Source organism: Perissodus microlepis, chromosome 13 (genome assembly GCF_051167445.1).
Source record: "Perissodus microlepis isolate ML-2025 ecotype Zambia chromosome 13, ASM5116744v1, whole genome shotgun sequence".
Lineage (NCBI taxonomy): Eukaryota > Metazoa > Chordata > Actinopteri > Cichliformes > Cichlidae > Perissodus > Perissodus microlepis.
The window spans coordinates 22,838,600-22,862,635 of record NC_140473.1 but is presented as its reverse complement, the minus strand read 5'-3'; the positions used below and the strand labels follow the sequence as shown (position 1 = coordinate 22,862,635).

General features: G+C 39.4%; 1 protein-coding gene across 2 annotated transcripts in view; it reads right to left on the bottom strand.

Moving 5' to 3' along the window:
* LOC146375161 (inactive phospholipase D5-like) overlaps window positions 1-24,036 on the bottom strand; it is an 89,148-nt gene that overhangs the window by 57,515 nt on the left and 7,597 nt on the right. Inside the window, exons 3-4 of one of the 2 annotated variants that reach the window (XM_084948132.1) lie at window positions 22,670-22,863; window positions 22,151-22,360 (exon numbers count right to left, since the gene is read on the bottom strand). In XM_084948132.1, coding sequence (XP_084804258.1) covers window positions 22,151-22,321 — 171 coding nt within the window. In that variant the 5' untranslated portion in view covers window positions 22,322-22,360; window positions 22,670-22,863. Of the gene's footprint in view, window positions 1-6,913; window positions 7,392-22,150; window positions 22,361-22,669; window positions 22,864-24,036 lie in introns of those variants that run through there. The other variant, XM_084948133.1, reaches the window with a different exon arrangement.

Genomic DNA, 24,036 nt, shown 5'->3' with positions numbered 1-24,036 from the left:
TTTTGCACTGTTAATAACACTGTCACAATAAACCGTACCTACTGTACATCATCTGCACTCCTGCTGTGGCCTATTCAGATCTGGCCATTAGATCATGTTGAGTTAAACCGCTCTCTGATGATTTTCTTTTTTTACATCAGGTGAGCAAGATGATTGAAACTAGAGCTAGATGGTGCTAAATGATGAACACTAGTTGACTGGCAGTGGTGGTAAGTCACTTTTTTCCCTACCTGTATATTTCTGTCTATATATGGATACTATACGTTCAATGACTACTTTATTTGGGACACTTCAATCTACACCTACTGAACAACACAAGATTGAAAAATGTTGATTTATGCTGCAATATTTGAATAATAGGGTCTTCCAAGAGAGAGACTGACAGCTACACTCACAGCTTCAGCCAGTTTAGAATAACCATTTAACCTGCCATGCATGTCTTTGGACTGTGGGAGGATTATTTTGAGAAAACTCCAGTACATGGAGAAAAATGGAAATTATACACAGAAAAGCCCCTGCTAATTAGTACATTTGAACCCAGCAATAACACTTACAAACATTCAAAGGTGCGATTAGTAATTTTTTGAGATTAGAATATAATATAAAGAATATTTTACTTATGGATATACATTAAATAGTGTGTATTTAAAGATTTTGGCAAACCAATGCATTATTTTTTTAATGAATTCATTAACTTAGGGCACCGGTTTGTGGAAGCTCCCATGTTTCCCTGCCACCTTGAACATGGTGCTTTTTGTCTAATTGCATTTTATGTGTGTGGCTAGAGACTGGCTGCATACTTTGTATGCCAAAGGTTGAGGAGAAGGGAACTCTTAGGCATTTACCTGCTGTGCAAGCAAATTTTCATCTATTTCTAAACTTTCTGACTCAAGATATGAAGGGTCATACCTGTGTAGTATCATCTGACAAGGGGTCCCTTTTAACAAAGAAGTGAATATGCAACGCAAAGAGACCAAAACAACCAGCAACTTGATAAAATGTCATCCTTTTCCTCTTCACCTCAAGCCTCATCTCCTGAACTGAAGTCAGGGCTCTAACACATGAAATTGTGCATTGGCATGCTTATTTATTCTTGATATTATCGCAGTTACTTATTGCAAGCAGATTAGACATGCAGACCTCCAATCTCCGAACAGCCTACAAACTGCTGGCTAAACAACAACATCTGGTTTTAAGCTAACATTATGCCACTACTAATGTTAGGTTCAAGTGTCCTAAAAATAATACTTTCCCTCATATAAACAGTTTAGGTTAGAGGTTAAGGGTCTTGAATCTTGAATCTGGAATTTATATGCTTATGCTTCTTCCTGCTCCTTTTTGAACATGAACATGAACAGGTTGCTCGTTTTCCTTTAGAATTTCATTCTAAAATCATATGAGAGTTTATTCACTATGCATCAGTCCAACAGTGTTATATCAACTTCAACTAAAGTTTCACTAGCTCTGGGTAGCAGTAGCTAAGAGGGGCTAATATAAGTCCCCCCCCCCCCCTTGTATTTTTTAATAGTAGCTTACAGACAGGTTCATATTAACTAGAGGCAATTGCAGAAAACAAAGGCTAGCAGTAGCTAACCGAGGCTAACAGTGGCTAGCATCAGCTAATAGCAGCTAAAAGAGGCTAAGAGCGACAAAAAATAGCAGCACAGAATGCACAGAAAGCAGAATAACGGCACTGAAAAGGGACTTCCTCAAACAATCACCTGACTGTAACTTTAACTTCGTCATGCTAATGCCATGTTCATTTTGCTCTTTTTATCATTTGAGGAAAAAAGCAAGCAAGTTAGACCCATTAAAGACTTAAAAAAAAATCCATACTCTTCGATAGGTGCACGAAAAGAACACATCTTCTTTAACAAATTGATTGTCCCTCTGCAGGCTGTGTCACCCTTAGTTGACTGAAGTGAAGTAGTGGCAGGAACTTAATGAGAACTAATGCAGACTGACTGTGTCACCTGTGAAATAGATGGGTTTCCACAACTGGACTGTTTTAGACAAATCAAGGACAAAGTGCGGGTAGTGACTGCACGTAGGAGCAGTGAATAAACACACAAAATGCTGTTGTATTATTACTTTAGTGAAAATTAATCTGGATGACATTTTCCTCTAAGCTATGTAATGAATTAATACTGTAACAATGTACCAATTTATAAAAACAGCAGGGCGCAGAAATGTAAATATATGAAACAAAGAGTCAGCGTCCTCTCCTCTCCTCCAGGTTCATTCATTATTAATGGTTTGTTAAATCTCATTTTCTCTTTCTCTCTGACAAGATCTTGTAATGTTCTAAGAGGTGTTATATGTTTTGTCTTGTTAAACCCTTGTTAGTGCAGTGTTAGTGATGAATGATGTGTCAATCGGAATCAGTGAAGGGCAGAAGTGAGGGGACCTGATGTTGTCAACCCACAAGGCCAACACCATGAATTTGGTCATTCTCCCCTGATTACCACACATAACACCAACCCTTCAGAACAACCTTGAATCTGAAATAAATTAAAGTGGGTGCGACACTGTAAACTTGTGCAGAGCCAGCTGTAGTTTTAAAGGGGATTCAGTAGGTAGAGCTACACAGGCCAACTCCTCAATAATGTGGTCTAGTGTAGATCATGCTTTATATCAGTGCATTACTTAGATAGCAATCCACCTTTTCATACACAACTAAATGAAAGTCTTCTTTCAACTCCTAGGGGAAATGATTGACACAAAACAGGGGATTTAAATGGTCTTACAGACAAGTCCCAGACAGCTTTCAACTCTATACAACTAAAATCCATCTATCTGTACCAGAGGTGGTGCAAACAAGGTTACTGAGTATATCAATATGACATTTCAAAATGTAGCTTTAAAAACAGAAATGTAGCTTTGAAATGGCAAAGGCTAACAAATTGTTTGAAGAATGCAACCCTGCCAAAAATCATAACAGAAACCAAAAAAATTAATTAGACCTTATGCAGAAAAAAGAAAAATTATATTTAAAATTAGAATGAGATCGTGGATACAAGCGGCAGAAATGGACTGGCCTCTCCCTTAGAGGTAGGGTGAGAAGGTTGGCCATCTGGGAGGGGCTCAGAGTAGAGCCGCTGCGCCTCCACATCGAAGGGAGCCAGTTGAGGTGGTTCAGACAAGGATGCCTCCTGGGCACCTCCTGGGTGAGGTGTTCCGGGCATGTCCCACATGGAGGAGGCCCCGGGGCAGACCCAGGACACGCTGGAGAGATTACATCTCTCAGCTGGCCTGGGAACGCCTTGGTGTTCCGCCGGACAAGCTGGAGGAGGTGGCTGGGGAGAGGGAGGTGTGGGCTTCTCTGCTTAGGCTGCTGCCCCTACGACCCGGCCCCAAATAAGCAAAAAAATATGGATGGATATTTAAAATGACTAAAAGCACAGTTTAGTCTTAAAGGAAAAAAAATAAACCCACCCACAAAAAGATTTTTTGTCAAATGTGAACAATGTCAACACAAAATTAGAAAAAAAGGAAAGAAAAATCTCTCCAAACGAACCGAAAATCAAATCCCCTTTCACGCTATTCACACTAGTATTGAAGTATAACAATAAGTCATGCAGGTCTGTCTACTGAAGAAACTGATGCTAAATTACTTTAAAAATGCTTAAGAATGAATAGTGAAGACACTACAAACTGTAGCTCTATAGGCATCTCCTGCAGTTTTATTTTTTCAGCTTTTTATCCTTTTTATTCCATCTGCGATTATATAATCAACTAAGCGTACTCAGTATGCAGGTAGCAACCTCAGGGCTGTCCTAAGGTGACATCTGCAGAAGAGACATCATATTAGAACGAGATTCATTAATCTATTCACGCGTGTTCTCCACACTTACGCCTCTACAATACTAAACGTGTTCATTATCCCAATTAACTGCAACAGAATAACCACTCTGAGTGCATAGTGCTAAATATGTGACATTAATTCAGTAACAGAAAATGCTTGAAGCATTATGAGAGCTTGCCCAGATGATATAATATTGACTGATTTTCTAACAAAGAAACATTTACAGTATGTATACGAACTGCTTTATTCTATCTTTTTAACAATTAGAACAAAATAACTAAGAATAAGAAACTGATGAAAAGATCATTTTCCAATTTCTTATCGTTTTTCTTTCTTGAGGTAACCATGGTTTTGAACTGAACTCACTGACACTGAGGATACTGCAGCATGAGGACAGAGAAGCAAGGCTACAACAGTCCAAATAAGGATGCTCGTCATATATTGACTATGACAGAAATTACAGTTAGATGTACTAAATGCATACATAGGATAACTATGTTGTTTCATTATCCCAATAATGCATACAGCATTTCTAGACTGAAGCCTACCCCACTTCCTTTGCCACAGTTGTTCCAGAAAAATCCTTCTTTATGTAGAGTGAGTATTAATCTGACTTTTTAGTATTAGTGTGCACCTTGTTAGCTATATCTACCACTTAATGTTTCTCACTGACAATCGCAACACGTATTGCCAGAGAGGGGAAGACTGCGCGCAGGCAAAATGCAGTAAATCAGACCGCTTTAATCCTGAAGTGCGACTAATCAAACCTCTAACCTTTAATGGACACATTTTTCTTCACAAAATGAGATCAGGCCAGACTGACCTGTCTTTGTAGAGATATCACTCACAGATAAATCACTGGCTGTTCTGTTTTGGCTAAAATTCAGGAGCTAGTAGTTTGGTTGCCATGGATACCAGTTCAGGTGTTTGGGGGCTCTACTGTCTGTTGGTGCTTTGTACACCATGGTCTGATGGCTTCTGGGTCTGTTTGTATGAGTCCCTGTGAATGTGTGTCTGTGTATCCAGCATATTGATGCTGTCTGTGAGCAGAATTAATTTTTTTTTCTTTTCATGGTGCATTTATTTCTGTAATCATATTTTCCTCTTCTCTTCTCATTTTCCCCCCTGCCCTCCTTCGCCATCACCACCTCCCTTCTTCTTCTTCTTCTTCTTCTTCTTCTTCTTCCCCATAGATATATACAGAGTGTAGTAGGCCAGACTTGGCCAGTCCAATTTGGCCCAGCAGCCCACTTGTCAGCCTGTGCTATGTGTACCCAGGCTGAAAGACTGATGGCACCAGGAGACAAAGAGAAACAGAGATAGAGAGGAAGGATCAGGGACATAGAGTACTGGTATAGAACATTCCTATAAAGATCCTGGGAGAATTTATAGTTGTCAAAGGTTCACACACACTATATAAAATTTCAGTAAACCACAAAAAGAGGACAGCCTGATGTCTGTATGGGTCTGAGTCATGCTCTGTGCGCTAATCAGTGAATCACGGCCAGTGAGAGCTGACCAGCAGTTCACAGTGAGGTAAGCCTGGACAAGATTAGTCTGGCTGTCCTCCTCCAGCATTCTTTGATTTTATTTGCACTGTGATGAAATCTGCTTTGTAATTCAAACTTGTGTATTCAGTAAACAGGATATTTTGATGTTTAGGGAACGATGTTATTATGTATCAGGGTTTCTATTGGATGCTTTTCCTGCTGACTTTTGTTGGAGAGTCATTCACTTTAATAGGCTACCCATAACTGAGGTCTGAGACATAATAAAAGATAACTTTATTGTACACTAAATGCTAACAATGTAAAAAAAAAATTTAAAAAAACAAACATTACCAAACATTTTTATGTTAATGCATGTTAAAAAAAAGAAATATCCAGCACAACTGTCTGCCAGCATTTACTGTAAGCCTTTTAATAATAAATTATGTCCCGCAATATCGACTAATAACTACTTCCCATACAAATAATTGTAAATCGCTACATTTGTAGCCAGTATTATAATCTGAATTAATAAGCATTCCATTAGCAATATTTTCTAATACATAGATGTCATGAGTCATAATGAGTCATAATGCATACAAAATTAATATGCAGATCAAAAAACATTCGTCGGCATTGAGTAATGTCATTGTGTGTGTTTTTATTATTAGTTTATGTGCCAAGCAATACAATTGTGAATGTAGTCCTGTAGCTTTGTAGCTGTAGCTAAATAAGGGTTAATCTTATCATCCAACTTACCTAAAAATTGTATGTATATAAAAAATACATCAATTACTTTCTGTGATTCTAATTAGGCATGAGAGAAAAAGTGAAAGCGTTCTAATATACAGGGTTAAAACTTTTTTCTTTTCTTTTTTCTTTTTTTTACCACTTTTTGTTTTTACTGCATCGTCACCATCCACTCAGTATGAATGCACCTACTAAAGCCCACCTTGTTACCTCAAAATCTCCAGTGCTTGAAAAGAAGGCAACAGGACTTCTTTATATTTCTGAACCCAAAGACTACCGTGACATGGATGACCGTACACAGATTTGCCTCAAAATATAATAAGATTTGTATAAAGAATAACAGAGAAATGCAGAAAATCACATTGAGTTTATGGATAAAGTAATGAAAGGCACTTATAAACCCATTTTCCACTGATTGCCAAAGACAGCAGCGGATAAAATAGTCACAAGACCAAGTCAATACAGCACCTTGTATCTAGGTCTAAGTGTGAATGAGTATGCACAGTGCCAAAGCATGGATGACTTCACATTACATGCAATATTTCAAGATATTTTTTGACCTACTTCCTATAAACAAAGATCAGAGAAGAGTATAAAGTAAAGGCAGAGTACAATATCCCACAACGCCACTATCCTTGATGGCTACACCCTATATTCAAGACTTGATCTTCACACTCTAAGTAAGAAAACAAAAAACAGAAAAAACACTTGCAGCCAAAGAACAATCAGAGCACTTGACACTAACAAAGAGACATATGACTTTCTCATACAGCACACAGGTTGCACCAGATAGATAGATAGATAGAACCACTCACTCACTCGCTCACTCACTCCTGCTTAGATTAAACAAATTTTATAGTAGAGAGCCCACCTTCATGACGCATCCCTCTGTTTGTTAGTCCACTCTGAAACACATGTGCTCTTCCGGATTAGCGAGATGAAAGAGACAGAAAGAGTATGTGTCCGTGTGTGTGAGCTGCAAAATCCGCTGCTTCCTCTCTTCCCTGGGAGTCACAGGGGAGGAGAGTCCATCCCTCTCGGCAGAGAAAATGTATGTGTTAGTGTTTGGAAGTGCACGTGCATATGTGTGTGAAAGAGAATGAAAGAGAGGGAAAGCGCTGCTCCTCCTATCCTCTCCTACAACTGCATGAATGAAAACATAAAAGGACACACCTCTATCTGTCTATCTATATATAGATCTATCTATCTGTTGAGCTATCTGTCTTCTAGCTTCCTTCTTCACTTTTCTTTCTCTATCCTTCCCTCCTCTCATCCCACCATATCGCATGTTTGCTCACCTCCTTCTCACTCTCCCGCTCCCTCCCCTGTGCTGTCTCACCACCCTCTCTCTCTCTAATAGAAAGCTCAAATTTCTCCACTCTTCCATACAGACCCACAAAACAGGGAGGGAATAGAGAATAAATAGATGTTCGGACTCTCCTCTCTTTTCACTGTACATCCACTTGCCTCTCCTGCTTATATTGTCTCACCTTACCCTGCATTATTGCGATAGTGAGCTCCTCCACTCTTTCTTTTCTGTGATTAATCTGATTTTTCAGGTCTATTGGTTTTAATACTAATCCAGTTTGTTCAGATATTAAAACAGAATTGCAATACATGATGGAATTGCAGAGGCACAGCATGAAACAAAGTGCAGGCAGTGAGCCTAGTGAAACACAGCCAATGCAACTGAATTGCATTGATTCAAGACATCTCAGTGCAGTTTAGTTCACTGACTGCAAGCAGAGATATGACAAAGTAATGCTATTTTACACTTCTTAGTATGCAAAAGCAATACATCGGCAGCACATCTATCTGCACATCACACAGACACAGATGCAGGGTATAGATAGTAAATCTTTTAAAGTCTGTCTGCCATGTAGCTGTGTGCTGACAGAGAAGAGCCAACAGGGGGTGCTAGTATGCTTTTTAAGTTGGCGATCATCGCAGTGCAGTAGGCATAAGAAGATAAGAGACAAAGAGAAACAGGGCTTCGTGATTAGAGCTAAATAGAAGATCAACGATCAGACAATTTCTGTCTCTCCCATATAGATGGAGGATTAAACAATAAATAGATGATCAGTCTCTCCTCCTCTTCTTCCTTTCCTGCTTATCCCCTCTTAGTAACAGCTCACATTTCTGGGATTTCCTGCGATAGATGGGAGTATATATTTTAAGGTCTAGAATCTATCAGACATCAATTGTTAAACTTACCATAGACTGAAATAAAAACAAACAAACAAAAAAGAAAAGGGCCAAACAGTCGGAAGGTATGTGAAACCATTTTTAAAACAATGAGAACAGACCGGCAGAGAATGGAGCAGAAAACACTAAAGTCAATGCGCCATTTTTCTTTGTTAAAGCCCTTACAAATACATTACCTTTGTGTCTTTTATGGTCCACCTGCAGCTAGCTATCCGATAGCTTTACTGCTCATAAAAAAAACACTGTTACAGTACCCAGTCTTATGAAAGGCTACAATGATGATCGTTAGCTGAAACTCACAAAAGCTTAAAATCCGTATTATTAGACATGTTCTTGATTATTTAAATGGAAGATGACAAGACTTGAGAGTCATATAAAAAGTAAACACAGCCCAAATCCCAACAGTATCTTAAGCAGCAGAGAGTATGCAGAGATTAAAATTTGTTGGACTTACCATGTCCAGCCACCTGACATGGACTTTCAGTCCTCAAATCTGGTCAAAAAACAAACAAACAACAAGGACAGTTCTTCCCTAGGAAGTGGAAGCTACCTGCGTAGTGACTACAGCCCACTGAAACTGTTATTTGTTTGACGGACAAGCAATATTTATTCCTTTTTGCTCGAGTGCCTACAAAGGTGATAAAAACCATATCCTTCACTACAGTCATTCAAGACTCTTTCTGTTCGAGTGTAGTATTTCAAGCACATCTCCCCCAGGGACTGGTGCTGAATTTCTACAGAACCATCACCGAGAGCATCCTCACAAACATGATCATGACGCGGTACTAAAGCTGCTGAAGCAGCCGAGCGGATGACCTACACCGTGTGGTGAAGACTGCATACTAAACGAGCTCCCACAACTGGAAGATGTCTACACCACTCTTCTGAGGAAGCAGACGAGCAGCATCATTTCAGACACGTCACACCCCCGTTACCCTTTGTTTCAACTTTTGCCATCAGGCCGATGATACAGATGAATACAATACTCATGCAAACAGACTAAGGAACAGCTTTTCCCCCCACCCAACCACCCATATGCTATAATAACTTGCACTGACAATAGCTCTTCAGCACTCCAATTGCACCCCATATAATCTCTCCCTCAGGAGTATCCATCCATCAATCCATTCTCTTCTGCTTATCCAACTCAGAGTTGTGCGGGGCTAGAGTCTACCCCAGCTGCCACAGGGCTGAAGCAGGGCATAGGAAAGGCTGCCAGTCTGCTGCAGGGCTTAGGCAGACAATGATTCACATTCACATCTGTGGGCATTTTAGTATAACCAGTTAAACCCACGAACTGCATACCTTTGGACTGTAGGAGCAATCCAGATTACCCAGAAGGAACCTACTCAGTCACAGTCCACACAGAGAGACACCCACTCACACTCATGTTCACACCTATGGTCAATATTCATGTTGCCTCAAATGGTATTTGCATGATAAAGTCACTTTTATAAGATTCCTTGTCTTAAGTATAAAAACAGTACAAAGACCCGAATGGCAGCAAGTGCAACATCACTCCAGATGATTTTTTTTTTAACCAGGAGAAAATCAATTAAACACTTGTTTATGACTAGTCAGCGTACAGTGTAATTGTAGCACATATAAAGAAGCATGAGAAAGTTTATTTGCACAAGCCTTTAAGTCTTTTAAAAGCAGCAAATTAGGTGCTTTTAGTTTCCTGCTTCCTGTCCTCTGTATCCAGGCAAGCCTTCTTGACTAAACCAAAAATAAGTGTTTCTCGGAGGAAATGACTGAGAACTTGTTTGACTTAAACTCTCAGATTCAACCACTTATGAAAGAGTGAGAATGTGCAATTATAGGTGGCAAACTATTGTTTAATTTGGGATAATTGTTGTTTAAATTCCTTAAATAGCTTGTTTAAATACAGAGAAACCACTGAAGTGCAACCAATCTCAGATATAAAGCATTTACCTCATCTGCCCTTCTGCAGGATAAAGGATGCATGTGCTGTTTGGAAGCTCTAAAAGATATGTAATCTGTAGTTGATCAGTTTTCCAAATGTTTCAATAGTACTGTATAACAGTAGCTTTACTTGCCTCTGAAATGTCTATATGTGTCTTTGTGTTCCACAGCAGGAACATATTAATCTCAAAGGGGGTCATCACAGCAGCAAAGCACACCTTAAACAATATTTTAATGACACAATATTTATAGAAATGCTGATCCGTGTTCCATTAAATACATTCTGATAGTTTCAGGATCTGTCAGTTTTTCTTCACGCACAAAAATAATTAGAGCATCTGTCACAAGCATCACTGATGCAGTATCAGCACTCAGCGGTGCCATCCATCTGCTGAAGTTGGTGTGTTTTTGTGTTTTGGATGCACTGCAGAACTGTGAGTTTCAAGCTGACTTGGCACTGCGCACAACAAAAAAAATCAAGGGAGACTTTGTTTGGCTTTGTCTTAGACTGACAGTTTTATGTCAGATTCAGGTCATTTCACATCCAGCCTTTCGGTATCAGCTCCGGATTTCCTTTGCTACACTCCATGAAGAGGTCAAGTTGCGTCTCTCTTGTTAGTGTCAGCTAGCTGACAATGTGATGCCGCCTGCGTGTGCAGCAAGAGGAAGATGCTGCATTGGTTGTATCACTCACTACTCTCCTATATATTGCTGGTATCACAGCTGCACTCTGATATGAAATGGTAAAATGGCCTGTATTTGTATAGTGCTTTTCTAGTCCCTAAGGACCCCAAAGTGCTTTACACAACCAGTCATCTACCCATTCACACACTGGTGATGGTGTAGCCACAGCCACCCTGGGGCGCACTGACAGAGGCGAGGCTGCCGGACACTGGCGCCACCAAGCCCTCTGACCACCACCAGTACGCAACGGGTGAAGTGTCTTGCCCAAGGATACAACGACCGAGACTGTCCAAGCCGGGGCTCGAACCGGCAACCTTCCGATTACAAGGCAAACTCCCAACTCTTGAGCCACGATCGTACACTGTACCACGTAAACGTGATACTCAAGTAGTGCAATTAGATCTGGCACTGTCCCACAAATTAGGAACACATGACAGAAATTCCAGCAGGGGGCAGTCACTTTACAGCAACTCAGAAATAAGGATCAACATGAATTTCATCAGCAAAGGAACATAAGTTGCCACGACTACACGACTTTAATGCAACTTTAATGCACAGTTTCATTCATCATCATTACTAAAGCATATCTAACAGCTTTGCTTACGCTAGTCATTTTTTTCAAGTTTTGTTTAATAAAACTTGAAACTCTTGAGGCAATAAACGTACCTGAAAAGAATTACTTAGTGCATGGATCTTTCTATGCATCTTTGCAAGCTATTAGAAGCTGCTTCCATCATTTATATGCAGTCTGTGTTTTTAAAAATTATAGATGTGGCCATAGACAGTTCATCTCTCTTATGCACATTAATGTGTGGTTGTATTATTTTGCTTGATTAATTATCAAAATGTGTGCAAAACCCTAAAACTTTTTAAAAGATTTGTTACATTAATATAAACAGTAGCTTACTGTATTTGTTGCAGGCAACATAAAAATTTAAATAACACACAGCTCCAAGTGGGACTGGATTAAAAAAAATGAAGATGTATAGCCTGAGGAGGTTTGAAAACTCAGAATTTCAGATAAATCAAAGAATTATCAAGAAAGTGAATAACGCACAGACCTAATGCACTCCATACATTCATGTATATGTTTTGAACAAATTTGCAGGGTTGCAGGTATAAATTTACCATAGTTTTGATGAGAAGAAAAGTTCTAAAGCTGGAATATAACACGAGCAGCAGTTCTGTTACTCCAACACTAAGAATCTCTTTATTATCAGTGTAGTCAAAGCAAGCATCCAATAAACTAATCCCTTGTAGCATATACAAAGATATTGCACTTGAGTAGTTTCATGAGCTGTAACCACTCTTATCTCTGCTCTGCTGTATTGAAATTTCCTGAAGCATGAGAGTTTACTGAGCCTCCGGCATTTGAACTATAAGAGCTATGAAGTGTTTGCCAGTGAAATTAATCAGAAAACATTTCTAGAAATCAGTGGAGTCGAGGGGGATAAAAAGAGCATCAAATTAGATTATGAAATGTCAACATGAAAGCTTTCTTTTTAATCTACATTGTGAGCTACAACAGACCAGCAGAGCTTCTCTCTTAAAAGATCTAGAGATGATGGCACAAAGGTTTCATAGAAGGCTTAAATCCTTCTGGACGTTTAAGATAATGTGGATTTCACAATTCAGTGAGGGCTCTGTATTCATGTAACACTTTCACAGCTGAAATAATTTAGCTTTGTGGTACAGAAACAGAGTCTAATGAGTTTCAGCTAATTGCCTAATTAGTTCAATTCATGAAAAAGCATGATTATGGCTTCCAGTGTATCTTCCCCATTACTCTGTCTCGGCAGGTGGTTGTGAGAGGGTAGTTGTGTATGTGTAACAGGGTTTGGCAAAAATGGCTAACATGCATGTAACCGGGATTATGTATTCAGATTACAAAATCATAAGTAAATCATCTAACCAGATTACCATCAAATTTGATTTTAGCAATCTTGTTAGAGATTCTTTCCATCTTTAAAAATCTGGGGAAAAAATAAATTATACAGCCTTTTTTCCATGATAAGGAATGCTATTGATTTACTCATTTACTAATTTAGTCAGTGACTTCCCCTTCACAGATATGCACTCCATTGTCTGTGCCAAGGGCAGTTTGTCAAACAAAGAATAACAACAGGCAAAGACCTCAAAAGACCTCTTCTGACTTTGAAGACAGCAAAATCTTTTTTATGATGTCCCTGAGTGCACTATCACATTATTCAAGGCCTGAATTGATTCGGCAGTAAATCCTAAATATATAACATATATCAGTATAAATACTGAAGGTCTTTTTGCAGTATTACAAAGTTGAGAAAAAATCTCATGTATTAAAAATTTTGATGTAATGTGTATTTATTAACTGATTATATTTCAAAGCAATCGGAGCCAATTTTGTGATTAAAGAGAAAGAGGAAACACGCTGAATTTTGAGATGCCATAAAACAAAGAGAAAAAAGGAATGAAAATAAGAAAGCCAGTTAAACTAAAGGAGATTTAAAGCTCACATGTAGAAAACTGACATGCCTCAAACTGTCAGGTCCTGAAGAGACGTTTAATTAATTAGAATTGAAACAGATGGTATTCATTATCATGGTGCAGTATATAGATCACACACCTGGAAACTGACAGTCTGATGCATGCAGTGGGCCAAAATGTTATAGCTCCAAGCCTTTGAATTAAAAATCTACATCAATTTACACAATGAAGTTTTCATATTAGGTGATAGCTCCCCCTACTGTTCCTGTAGGCTACAAACTATGCCAGAACTCGCAGCATCACTAAGGATCAAAATTTAATTTAAAGGGTTTAGAAAAGAAATCAACAGCAAATACAAAAGTCATGTGATTCACAAAGAAAATCAAATAAGCATCTATCCAACCAGAAAGCAGTCGAAGTAAACTAAATGAACAAGGCAGGACTATACGACAGAATAGTGAATTAAGGGTATACATGTGTGAGTGTATAAATGTGTGTGTGTATGTGTACCCAGCCAGATTTGTGTTAATTCAACCACTCATGAAAGAGTGAGAATGAGCAATTATAGGTAGCAAATTATTGTTTTAATTTGAGATAATTATTGTTTACATACCTTAAATAGCTTGTTTAAATACAGAGAAACCACTGAAATACAACCAGCCATCAACACAACCAAAGTAAACAAGGAATGCTACCCGTTTAGGAAAAGAAATATCTAGTTCCTAGAAACACCTACTTTATAATGTAGAAGTGATTAACATGCAAGAAATCTACTGTGGATCTCCCACTGTGGTGACCTCTTGAGCATAGGAGCAGCTGAAAGTAGCTTTAATTGAAGTTCTTTCAAGGTTTGCTATGGTAGCATCTGAAGTTTAATTATGGACTATATAGAACTATGTTGTGTCAGGTATGTTTATACAGTAGTTGCAGCCTAGTACAGTTTAGCTGTAAACAGGCAAGAGGTAAACTTTAATTAAGCATGAAGCCTCCACACAAGGTCAAGTTGATGCTGAAGTGAAATCAGGATGAACTCATGCCAAGCTGTTAAAAAGGAGCCAAGAACCCCGAGCATCAATTTTAATTGGTACTGGGTACTGAACACAGTGAAGAGTGTTGGTGATTGATGATAGTAAGCTTCTGGCCAAAGGTATCTACATACTGACTATAAAGTTTGAATACAACAACAACTCTCACAGATATAAAGACATCTGACTTCTTGCCTCATTTCTGCTGATCTTTAGGTAGGAAAATAATCCCAATGTAAATCTTCCTTAACTTTGATCAGCGCTTGCAGCAGTTTAAATGTGTTGTCTTTTATTTCACTGGCTTCTCTTTGCTGTTTATCTTCAATCCACTACATAATGAGAGTATTCTGTCTATAATCAAACACCTTTAATCAACCGGTCAACATTTTTACTTAAAATGTAATGTGGCTGCTTGACAGGGGAAAGTGGATTGGTGATTTTTTTTTGTTGTTGTTGTTTAAGAGTAAACAATTAGACTGGAACATCTTACTGAAAGATCAAAGCCTTCGAGCAGCATTATGAAGAGGCTGCTTCATGGTTGAATTTGAACCGCAAAGAAACAGTTTCAGCACAAACTTCAAGATGAGTCTTTTCCTCTGCTGTCAGACAAAACTCACCAATTAAAAATAAAAGGAATCCAGAATTCTGAAAACATGTCCATCTCGAACTGAAAAAGTAAGGTCTCACTGCTTTGAAGGCAGAGACAATTGCCCGAGGTCATCACCAAGTAATGGGGATGAACGCATGAGACAACAGCATTAATGAGGCTGCACTTTCTCCACGGAGAGCAACCTTTTATCTGAGGGTGGTTAAGGATTGAAAGTGGTGACAAGAAATCTTTTAGGATCACCTAAAGGAGGCAGATGTGCTCCTGTGTCCTAATGATTCATTACTGTGTTTTTGTGAATGTATTTATGTCTGTTACATAAATTGCTAACAGTTTCTAAAGCACAAGTTTTTGTTTAAAAAGAAGGTGCTGTAGAATTTTGAAAGATCTGGAGTCCCATTCACCTCCATTAGGGTTGAATGATATGGTGCTACAGAATATAACACAAGGAGATATTTGTCAGCTATTAGACCACATGTCATTTTCTCTACATCAGTGTCTCCCAGACACTGATGTAGAGCTGGTGTGGAGGGTGGGTTGCAAAGCAGCTTGCAGAAGCAGCAGCACAAATGTAAGATGTTTCCCAACAGGACTTCCAGATGACCTTGAATCTGTGACCTGCTTGAACTAACATTATGCTCAGTTTTATACACCAAGATTATTATTTCTTTCAAATTAATATTTTTAAAAAGTTAATTCTCCTCATTTGATGACCACAGGTTTAGTGTCTCTGCATTTAGTATCTGAAATGTATATAAACAGTTCCACCTTGCAAGGCAATGGAAATAATAGGTTTTACTCTGGTTTCCTTCAAGTGCTTAAAATAAATGTATTAGAACACCGTTCTTAAGAACAAGAAAATACAAATGTTTAAAAAAAAAAAAATGAGTCAAAACATCTTTAACTAAAAGACTAAACTTAAAATTACATTTTAAAATTACAAAATTACTTAAACTAAAAATTGCTGAATTCTCATTTTTATACTCAAATTTGAGCCTGGACTCTGTAAGAAGTCAGATCAAGCATAAGTTTTAACTATTAAAACATTTGTTTTTCTGTTAGTGACATGCAAGTAAGTGTAATTTGGCATCTTAATAAACAAATGAAATAAAAATGTAAAAGTGATTTTTGGTAATTAAAAATATTGGTGATTTAGAACAGCTGTGGCAGATCGTTACACTGGGTGGTGGTCTAATAAATTAGTTAAGCAGTATAAATGTTTCACATATATAACTTTATTTATTATGTATTAAATCTGGAGGTTTATCATAAATAATCATAAGTTGTTATTCACTTCATAGACAGCTTCTCAAATTGATTTCCAGAAATTTTCACACAGCTAAAAATATTTCTCCCTTGTCACTACATCTACATTTCCCACTTCCAGGGTAACCTTGTGTTACAGATGGACGTGTCAAAACCTGGGTGTAATCTTCCTACCCCTCATTCTTCAGCCGATTCACAGCATCATTCATCACTTCCAGATAAAAAAGTTCATCATAAGATATCTCCGTCTATCTATGTCTAATAATATTTCATACTTTGACTAATGTGCACTGAGAAATCAACCCAACTTTCTTATTCATTTGAGGCAAATAAATATTTTCCCTGAGTTTCATCATCTTCACTCGCCCAGCCCACAAAAATAGTAAATGCGAGGGATAGGGGAAAAAAGAGAAAGAAATAAACAACAATAATGTCACAATCTGCAGGCAGCAGACCATGTGGAGCGGAGAGTGAGGACCCAAATGCAGACAACGTAGGCAACAATGAACTTTAACAAAAGGCGAGCCATTTATTCAGGCTGATTGTCAAAACAGAACGAAATAAGAAAACCAAAATGAATGAGGAACTAATCATGAAAACCTAAACTGGGAAAACACGAGAAAGCCTGGAAAAGTAGGAACATGGAAACACAGGGGTAGGTGAAGAGGGGCTTTGGCAAAGGACGGAGGAAAACAGAGACAATATAGACACCGAGGGATGATGAGGGAAGTGGAAACACATGGGAACACAGCAGGAACAAATTTCCACATAACGAGACAGGGAGAGCAAAACTGAACACAATGCACATGAGACAAGTAGCACACATACCAAGACTCAGACAAGGACATGGCTTGACACCAGGATGGGGATAAACAAACATGGGAGCACATGACAGACAGGGGAGACAAGGATGAACACACAGACAGAACACAGAGGCATGACTGGGATACAAAAGAGAGGGCGAGAGACACAGAGGGCAACAAACATGGAAACATGGCAGACCTAACATGGACAACGCTAAGGACAAAACATAAAGGTGAGTGTAAGAACACAGGAGGAGAACACTAAAGAACGAAACACAGTGACAAGACTAAGAAAACGGGACAATAAACTGATGACCCTAAAGTGACTAAACAAGAAAACCCAACATAATAACATCCAGAAATCAGCTTAATACTCTAAGGCTATGTTCACACTGCAGGCAAAAGCGCATCAAATCTGACTTTTTTGACCCTATGTGACCCATATCCGATCATGCTATGACAGTGTGAACGGCACAAATCCGATATTTTCCAATCCGATCTGGGTCACTTTCGTATGTTGTACTGAATCCGATACATATCTAACGTTTTAGAAAGCGACTGCTGTTTGAACGGTCATGTCGCATTAAATCCGTCTTTTACGTCACTGACACAAGACGTATGCCAATTATCAGCGCCGGAGAAGCGCCCGAGAAGATATCGTGAACGCTTCCTGGCCATCCAGTGTAGATGTTAGTGAAACTGTTTGGAAGACAGCGTTGGACAAACGTGAACATTTTATTTGCGCTGTATAATCTGCAGATTCTGATAGAAATCTGCAACTATCCTTTGAAGCACCGCTCCTCTCTAAAACAGAAATAAGAACAATTATTAGACCATATGTAAATAACAAAATAACTTTACAACTTAAAGCTAAATTGGGAAATGTAAAGTCCAAAACAAGTCTTTATATTAAGGGCCATCAGTCAAACAATACCGTTTGGTCTGGGTCTAAACAGAGCGTCTTCTTTTGCGCATGCGGGCCGCTTTGAGGGTTCAAACTAGAGCGCGTTTGCTGTCACATTTTATTTGTAGTGTGAACAAGCAGACAAAAAAATTGGATTTGAGCATTAAGACCTGCAGTGGGAACGTAGCCTAAGATTAATACTAAGATTCAAAAGTCCAAAACACAGAACGCTGGGTCACCAACCAAGAACAATAACAAATAAACTTACATAAGAGGCTAGAAGTCCCCTAGGTCCCATATAGTTTGACCAATAATACCACAGATATGGGTCTATACATCAGCACTGCCACTATGAAATTGAAAATGCAATCAGCGTGTGGAGCCAGCAGTACTTTCAGCTGCCAATTCTTAAAATTCCTCCTGGAGGTTTGGCTTTCATTCACAGTTAGCCTCCTGCCCTGGCTCTAAGCTGCTGATTCATCTTCTTTAAGACTGTCTTATGAGCACACAGTGAACACAGAAGATCCAGTAACTGCCGTAAGAGAAACTTTAAATGGCATTTCACCTCCCTAGGTGCAGTGATGTGCACCTGAAACCAGATAGACGAATGAGTGTGACTACAAGGTGCAGAACAGCCACACCTGTCTACTACAACAAGAAACAAAAAAGATATTTCTCAACTACTTAGTCTATGATTCTGACCTCTTGTATGAAATTCTATGTACTCGTGAAAAAATGCATGTAGTCAATCAACAAACAATAGAGGATCTACAAAGCAGAAGGCTGGATAGAGCACCAAGCACCTTCTTCAGCTGATAATCATTCAGATTATTTGCTGAATGATTTGTTTATTTTCATGATTTGTATTTTGTTTGGCAATGCTAGAAATTAAACTACATCAGGATAAGAAGCAAAAGTAGCTCCACTGCGTACTATATCAAGATCCCATCTTTAGTAATGTACTCTTTAAACTTTCATAATTTAATGAAAGCAACCGCAGTAAACTCATCTGTTACAAAATCAATGACTCAGCACAGATAAGAGGAAAAGAGAAGTGTAAGAGAAAACACATATGCATAGCTACCGAGTAATAACTAAGAGCAAGGTGATGCGCTTGGATGAGCAGTAAAATATGTTCAATGAATTGCATGAGATTGGTCAAATAAGGACAGAAGATGATGTTTAATCCAAATGCAGCACTATCATACTTTCAAAACGTAGCAAGGAATGAAATTTCACCATACATACTGAACTGATCCGTGCTGTTTTGAGGACAGGGTCGTACCAAAATGTTCACAGATTTCACAGTTTTTGTATATGTTTTAAGTGGACTTTTGGACAACTGCAAAATATTCATATTCCAAGTTACAACGTGACCAGGTGAAAACATGAGGCTGTAATCAGTCTTTGATTTCTTAGATTGATGACTTCACTTGGAATGAGTAAAAAACCTTCTTGGAGTTTGAAAATATGCTAAAGATGTGACTTGAATCACATCACTGTGACTGGCACTCTGTGTCCCTAAGGCTCTCAGTATCCAACTTCTTATCTCTCCTTGAACTTACACCACATTTGTCATTGCTGTCAGCAGGAAAACTCTTGCTCTTAAATGTAAAGTCAAGCTCCATCAGTTAAAGAAAATCTCATTATAAAACAATAACGGGTTTGTTCTTGACTTGAATGAGAAATCATATCTGTCAAATGTTGCCAACACATCGTTTACATTAGATGTAGCTAGAAAGAGACAGACTTAATATTATGCAATTACAGAAAATAAAATCACTGTACACTGTAAAGTTTGCTTTTGTCCTTCAAGCTATAATTTGTTTTGAATAATGCATAGAGTGAATGAGTGTGTGTTTATCTGCATGTCTGCTTGGTAGTGTATTAAAATGCAAAATGTCTTTTCTGTTTTCAGGCTTGACGGCCAACTTGCTGGCCTCTGAGTGCTTTTGTGTGTGCTCTCCCGGCCTGTAAAAACAGACTTACAGTATGCGTGTGCATGTATCTGTGTGATTCAGTGCCTCTGTAGATGTGTGTGGGTGTGCAGAAAGGGGACAGGCTGCTTCATCATTCTAGTTAGTTATGCAGACAGACTTAGCAGCAGTTCTCTGGACGTGGCACTGTTCCCCTCCAGCATCAAATATTCAGCACACACACCTCTTCCATTCCTTTCCTTGACGCTAAATCTCTACACCTGGAAGGCCTTCACAGAATGTTGATTCAGTTTACGTCGGAGCAGCGAGTCTCCTGAGGATGTTTCTAATAGAAACTCCTTTCTAATAGAAAACAAAAGTAATTGTTGAACATCACAAAGGTATAAAAGAAAAGCGTTGCTGGATATAAAGCAAAATTCAGCTTATTCCTTCACTTACAACACAAAATCCCCTCAGCATGCAAAATTTAGAAACTTAAGTTGATGTGTTATAGACGCAGTAGTTTACAGTTGAAGTTGCTCAGCAGATTCATTAATATCAGACCCTTTTCTGTATTCGTTTTTACACAAATTTACATTTGCTATAAGGATACATTTTAGATGTAGATCATTGTAATCTACAGTAGTGAAAGAGGGCATGGTTAACAAAAAAAGAAGTTACTCAACACAGTTTAAATGTGACATGACAAATATTTTATGAACGTACAGCAGGTCTATATATGTTTTCATTATGAGCATTTCCTTATAATAAACAATCAATTTTCCCTCTGCTTAACTTAAATTCCTTTTGTTGCTAATAACAAAAAACAAAGTGATTAATTTAATTTAGATTTCTATTAATCAGACATAAGGAGCTGCACTTATCCAAATAATTAGAATTCCATCAATAAATTAATTATTTAGTGTTTCAGCTTTGCATTGTATCCTGAATTTTGTCTCTGCATTATGGCCACCGAACAGTCCACTGTCTCAACATTTTATTTCAGATTTATATAAATAGATATTTTTCTGTCCAGTCCTTCCACAGCAGCCTCTTCTTGTTAGCACTCCAGCCCACACCCTACAATCTGGGTGTGCATTCATAGGAAACAGTTTCCACTCAAATATTATCATAATTTAGTGACACCACCCTCATTCTAGCAGTCTGTAATAGTTGAACACAAAAAGACATTCATATGTTAAAATTTTTCTCTTCCATTTTATCCCATCCATCCATCTTCATCCGCTTTATCCGAGGCCGGGTCGCGTGGGTAGCAGCCTAAGCAGAGAGGCCCAGACCTCCCTCTCCCCAGCCACCTCCTCCAGCTTATCCGGGGGAACACCCAGGCATTCCCAGGCCAGCCGAGAGATATAATCTCTCCAGCATGTCCTGGGTCTGCCCTGGGGCCTCCTCCCAGTGGGACATGCCCGGAACACCTCACCTAGGAGGCGCCCAGGAGGCATCCTTGTCAGATGCCTGAACCACCTCAGCTGGCTCCTTTCGATGTGGAGCAGCAGCGGCTCTACTCTGAGCCCCTCCCGGATGGCCGAACTTCTCACCCTATCTCTAAGGGAGAGGCCAGCCACCCTTCGGAAGAAGCTCATTTCTGCCGCTTGTATCCGTGATCTCGTTCGTTCGGTCACTACCCACAGCTCGTGGCCATAGGTGAGGGTAGGGACGTAGATCGACCGGTAAATTGAGAGCTTCGCTTTTACACTCAGCTCCCTCTTCACCACGACGGACCGGTGCAGCGTCTGCATTACTGCAGCTGCAGCCCCAATCCGTCTGTCGATCTCCGGCTCCCTTCTCCCATCACTCGCGAACAAGACCCCGAGATACTTGAACTCCTCCACTTGGGGCAGGAACTCATCCCCGACCCGGAGTGGGCACTCCACCCTTTTCCGGCTAAGAACCATGGCCTCAGATTTGGAGGTGCTGATCCTCATTCCCGCTGCTTCACACTCGGCTGCGAACCGTTCCAGTGCGAGCTGGAGGCCCCCACCCGATGAAGCCAACAGAACCACATCATCCGCAAAAAGCAGAGATGAGATTCTGAGGCCACCAAAGTGAAAGCCCTCCGCCACTTGGCTGCGCCTAGAAATCCTGTCCATAAAACATGTAATTTCAAAAATTTTATCCCATTTTTGAAATTACATGTTCTGAAAGGCTTAACCAAGGGTCAGAGGGTGAGAACATGTCCCAGTGGATATGAAAAACACAACATGTTTTTAACTATTCTTAAATTCTACTTAAGACTTCACTCTTCTTTCAGCTGTGTCTAATACCTCATCTCCAGTATCAGAACTTACATGCTCCAGTTTATCCCTCCTGCGAAGCCAGACGCTGGCTGAGTAGTCCTGCTGCTGCACGGCTGTTATTCCGGAGCTGGTTGGAATCCCGGTGACTGGATAGCCAAAACCTAACCCCTGACACTTTGTGTCCTGGCCACCTACTGTCCCGCGTACTCCTCGTAACTCCATGGCTGGTTGGTTGGGCAACTGGTTCAGTGGTCTTCCACTCTTGCCAAAAAAAAAAAAAAATCAATTAGCTTGTTGATCCTCAGCCAATAGGTTAAAACAACTCTTAATTCAGCTGCATCCCGTACACTCAAATTTTAACTCAATTTGCACATGCTGAAAAATAAATACACTTATTTCTCTGCAATTATAAAAATGTGGGGTTTTTTTCTTCCAAAGTGGTTTGCTATAAATATTCCGCTCTGGTGGATCCTCTTCTGTCAGTGTCTTTAATGACTTAAACACAAAATCCCAGTTTGAAGCTTTGCATTCCTCAAAATAATCAACAAACAGCTTTCATTCTCACCATACCTCTCTGGTTATGAAATGAGACTGTCCCTGTCTTCAACACTTTTGACAAATGTCCACCGGCTGCAAGAAATCCTCTTTCCAGTGCTTCTCCTTCTCATGATATTGCAGAGATCTTCAGTATTTGCTGAGCTGGGTTAGACTGGGTTTGGGCTCTGCCCTCAGCAGACGAGGGACTCCGACAACACTGATCAGGACTTCCACCGATTCAGGCATCCCCCGTGTGAGAGCGTGAGTGTGAGGAACAGGAGAAGGGAGGGGAAGAGGAGGGGTTGAAAAGAACACAGAAAGAGGTAGAAAGAGAGGGGATGGACAGAGTTGAGGTGAAGCTGATTCATAGTCATAGAGGGAGGAAAGACCCCTCTGTAAAGCATACGCCGTTATCAATAGACTCTGACGACAGGAGGAACAGACACATCTGTGTTTATCCAATAAACATTATTCAGCCTTTTTCTTAATCTTAAACCTCTTTTTATCCCTTCAACCCTTTCTCTTTCCACTTCTTTTGGCAATTGCCTCACACTATGAAATATCAGTGTTTTCTTCTTTTAACCTGTCAGCTCTCTCCACTTGTGTCACACTCTTTTGCTGCCTACACCTCCAGTTCTGCATTGTCTTTCTTCATTTTCTTCCCACCGCACACACTTGAGTATTGACAGGTTTTTTTCAGTTGTTTATCTTTCCACTGATTTATGACACATGTACCTCTGACTGCACTCAAACATGCAGACATACGCACGCACACACATCCCCCTTGGTGCATCACAGCAGAGTGGTGCGGTGAGGCTGCAGTACCTCTCTTTCCTTACCTTTGGTTGTGTCATTGTGCCAGAGAAGCAACAGAGCTTAAAAACTTTAATTGGCATCTGGGTAAACTCGTGCATACTGTACTGACACACACACAGACACACACAATCGGTTCTACTTCCAGTTAGAGGACATTGCACTCACTTGTATTAATTTCCTTTCAGTTATTCCTGTGTGCTAGTACTGAATCCCTAAATCTATACTATATTCCATTAATCTATAGATGTCTTCAACCTAAAATTTAATGAGCTGCAATACAGAAACTTGCTTTCTTGTTCCAAAGAAAGGGAGGCAGCTCCGCATAATATAAGCAATGCAAGTTTTGTCCTACACACCATCTACACATTGAAGTGATTAGTGGTGGATAGCCAGAGCACTTTGCTTCACTGAAATAAAAACAGTTCATTTTAATTGCATGCACTGACTTCCATTTCTGTGGTTAGTGTTAATGCTGGGAGTCTGCCAAAGAATGACAACACATGCATTCTCTGCTTATTATACGAAAATATGATTGGGGTGCCACTTAAAAATAAATAATAAAATAGCGAGAAATATATAAGGCT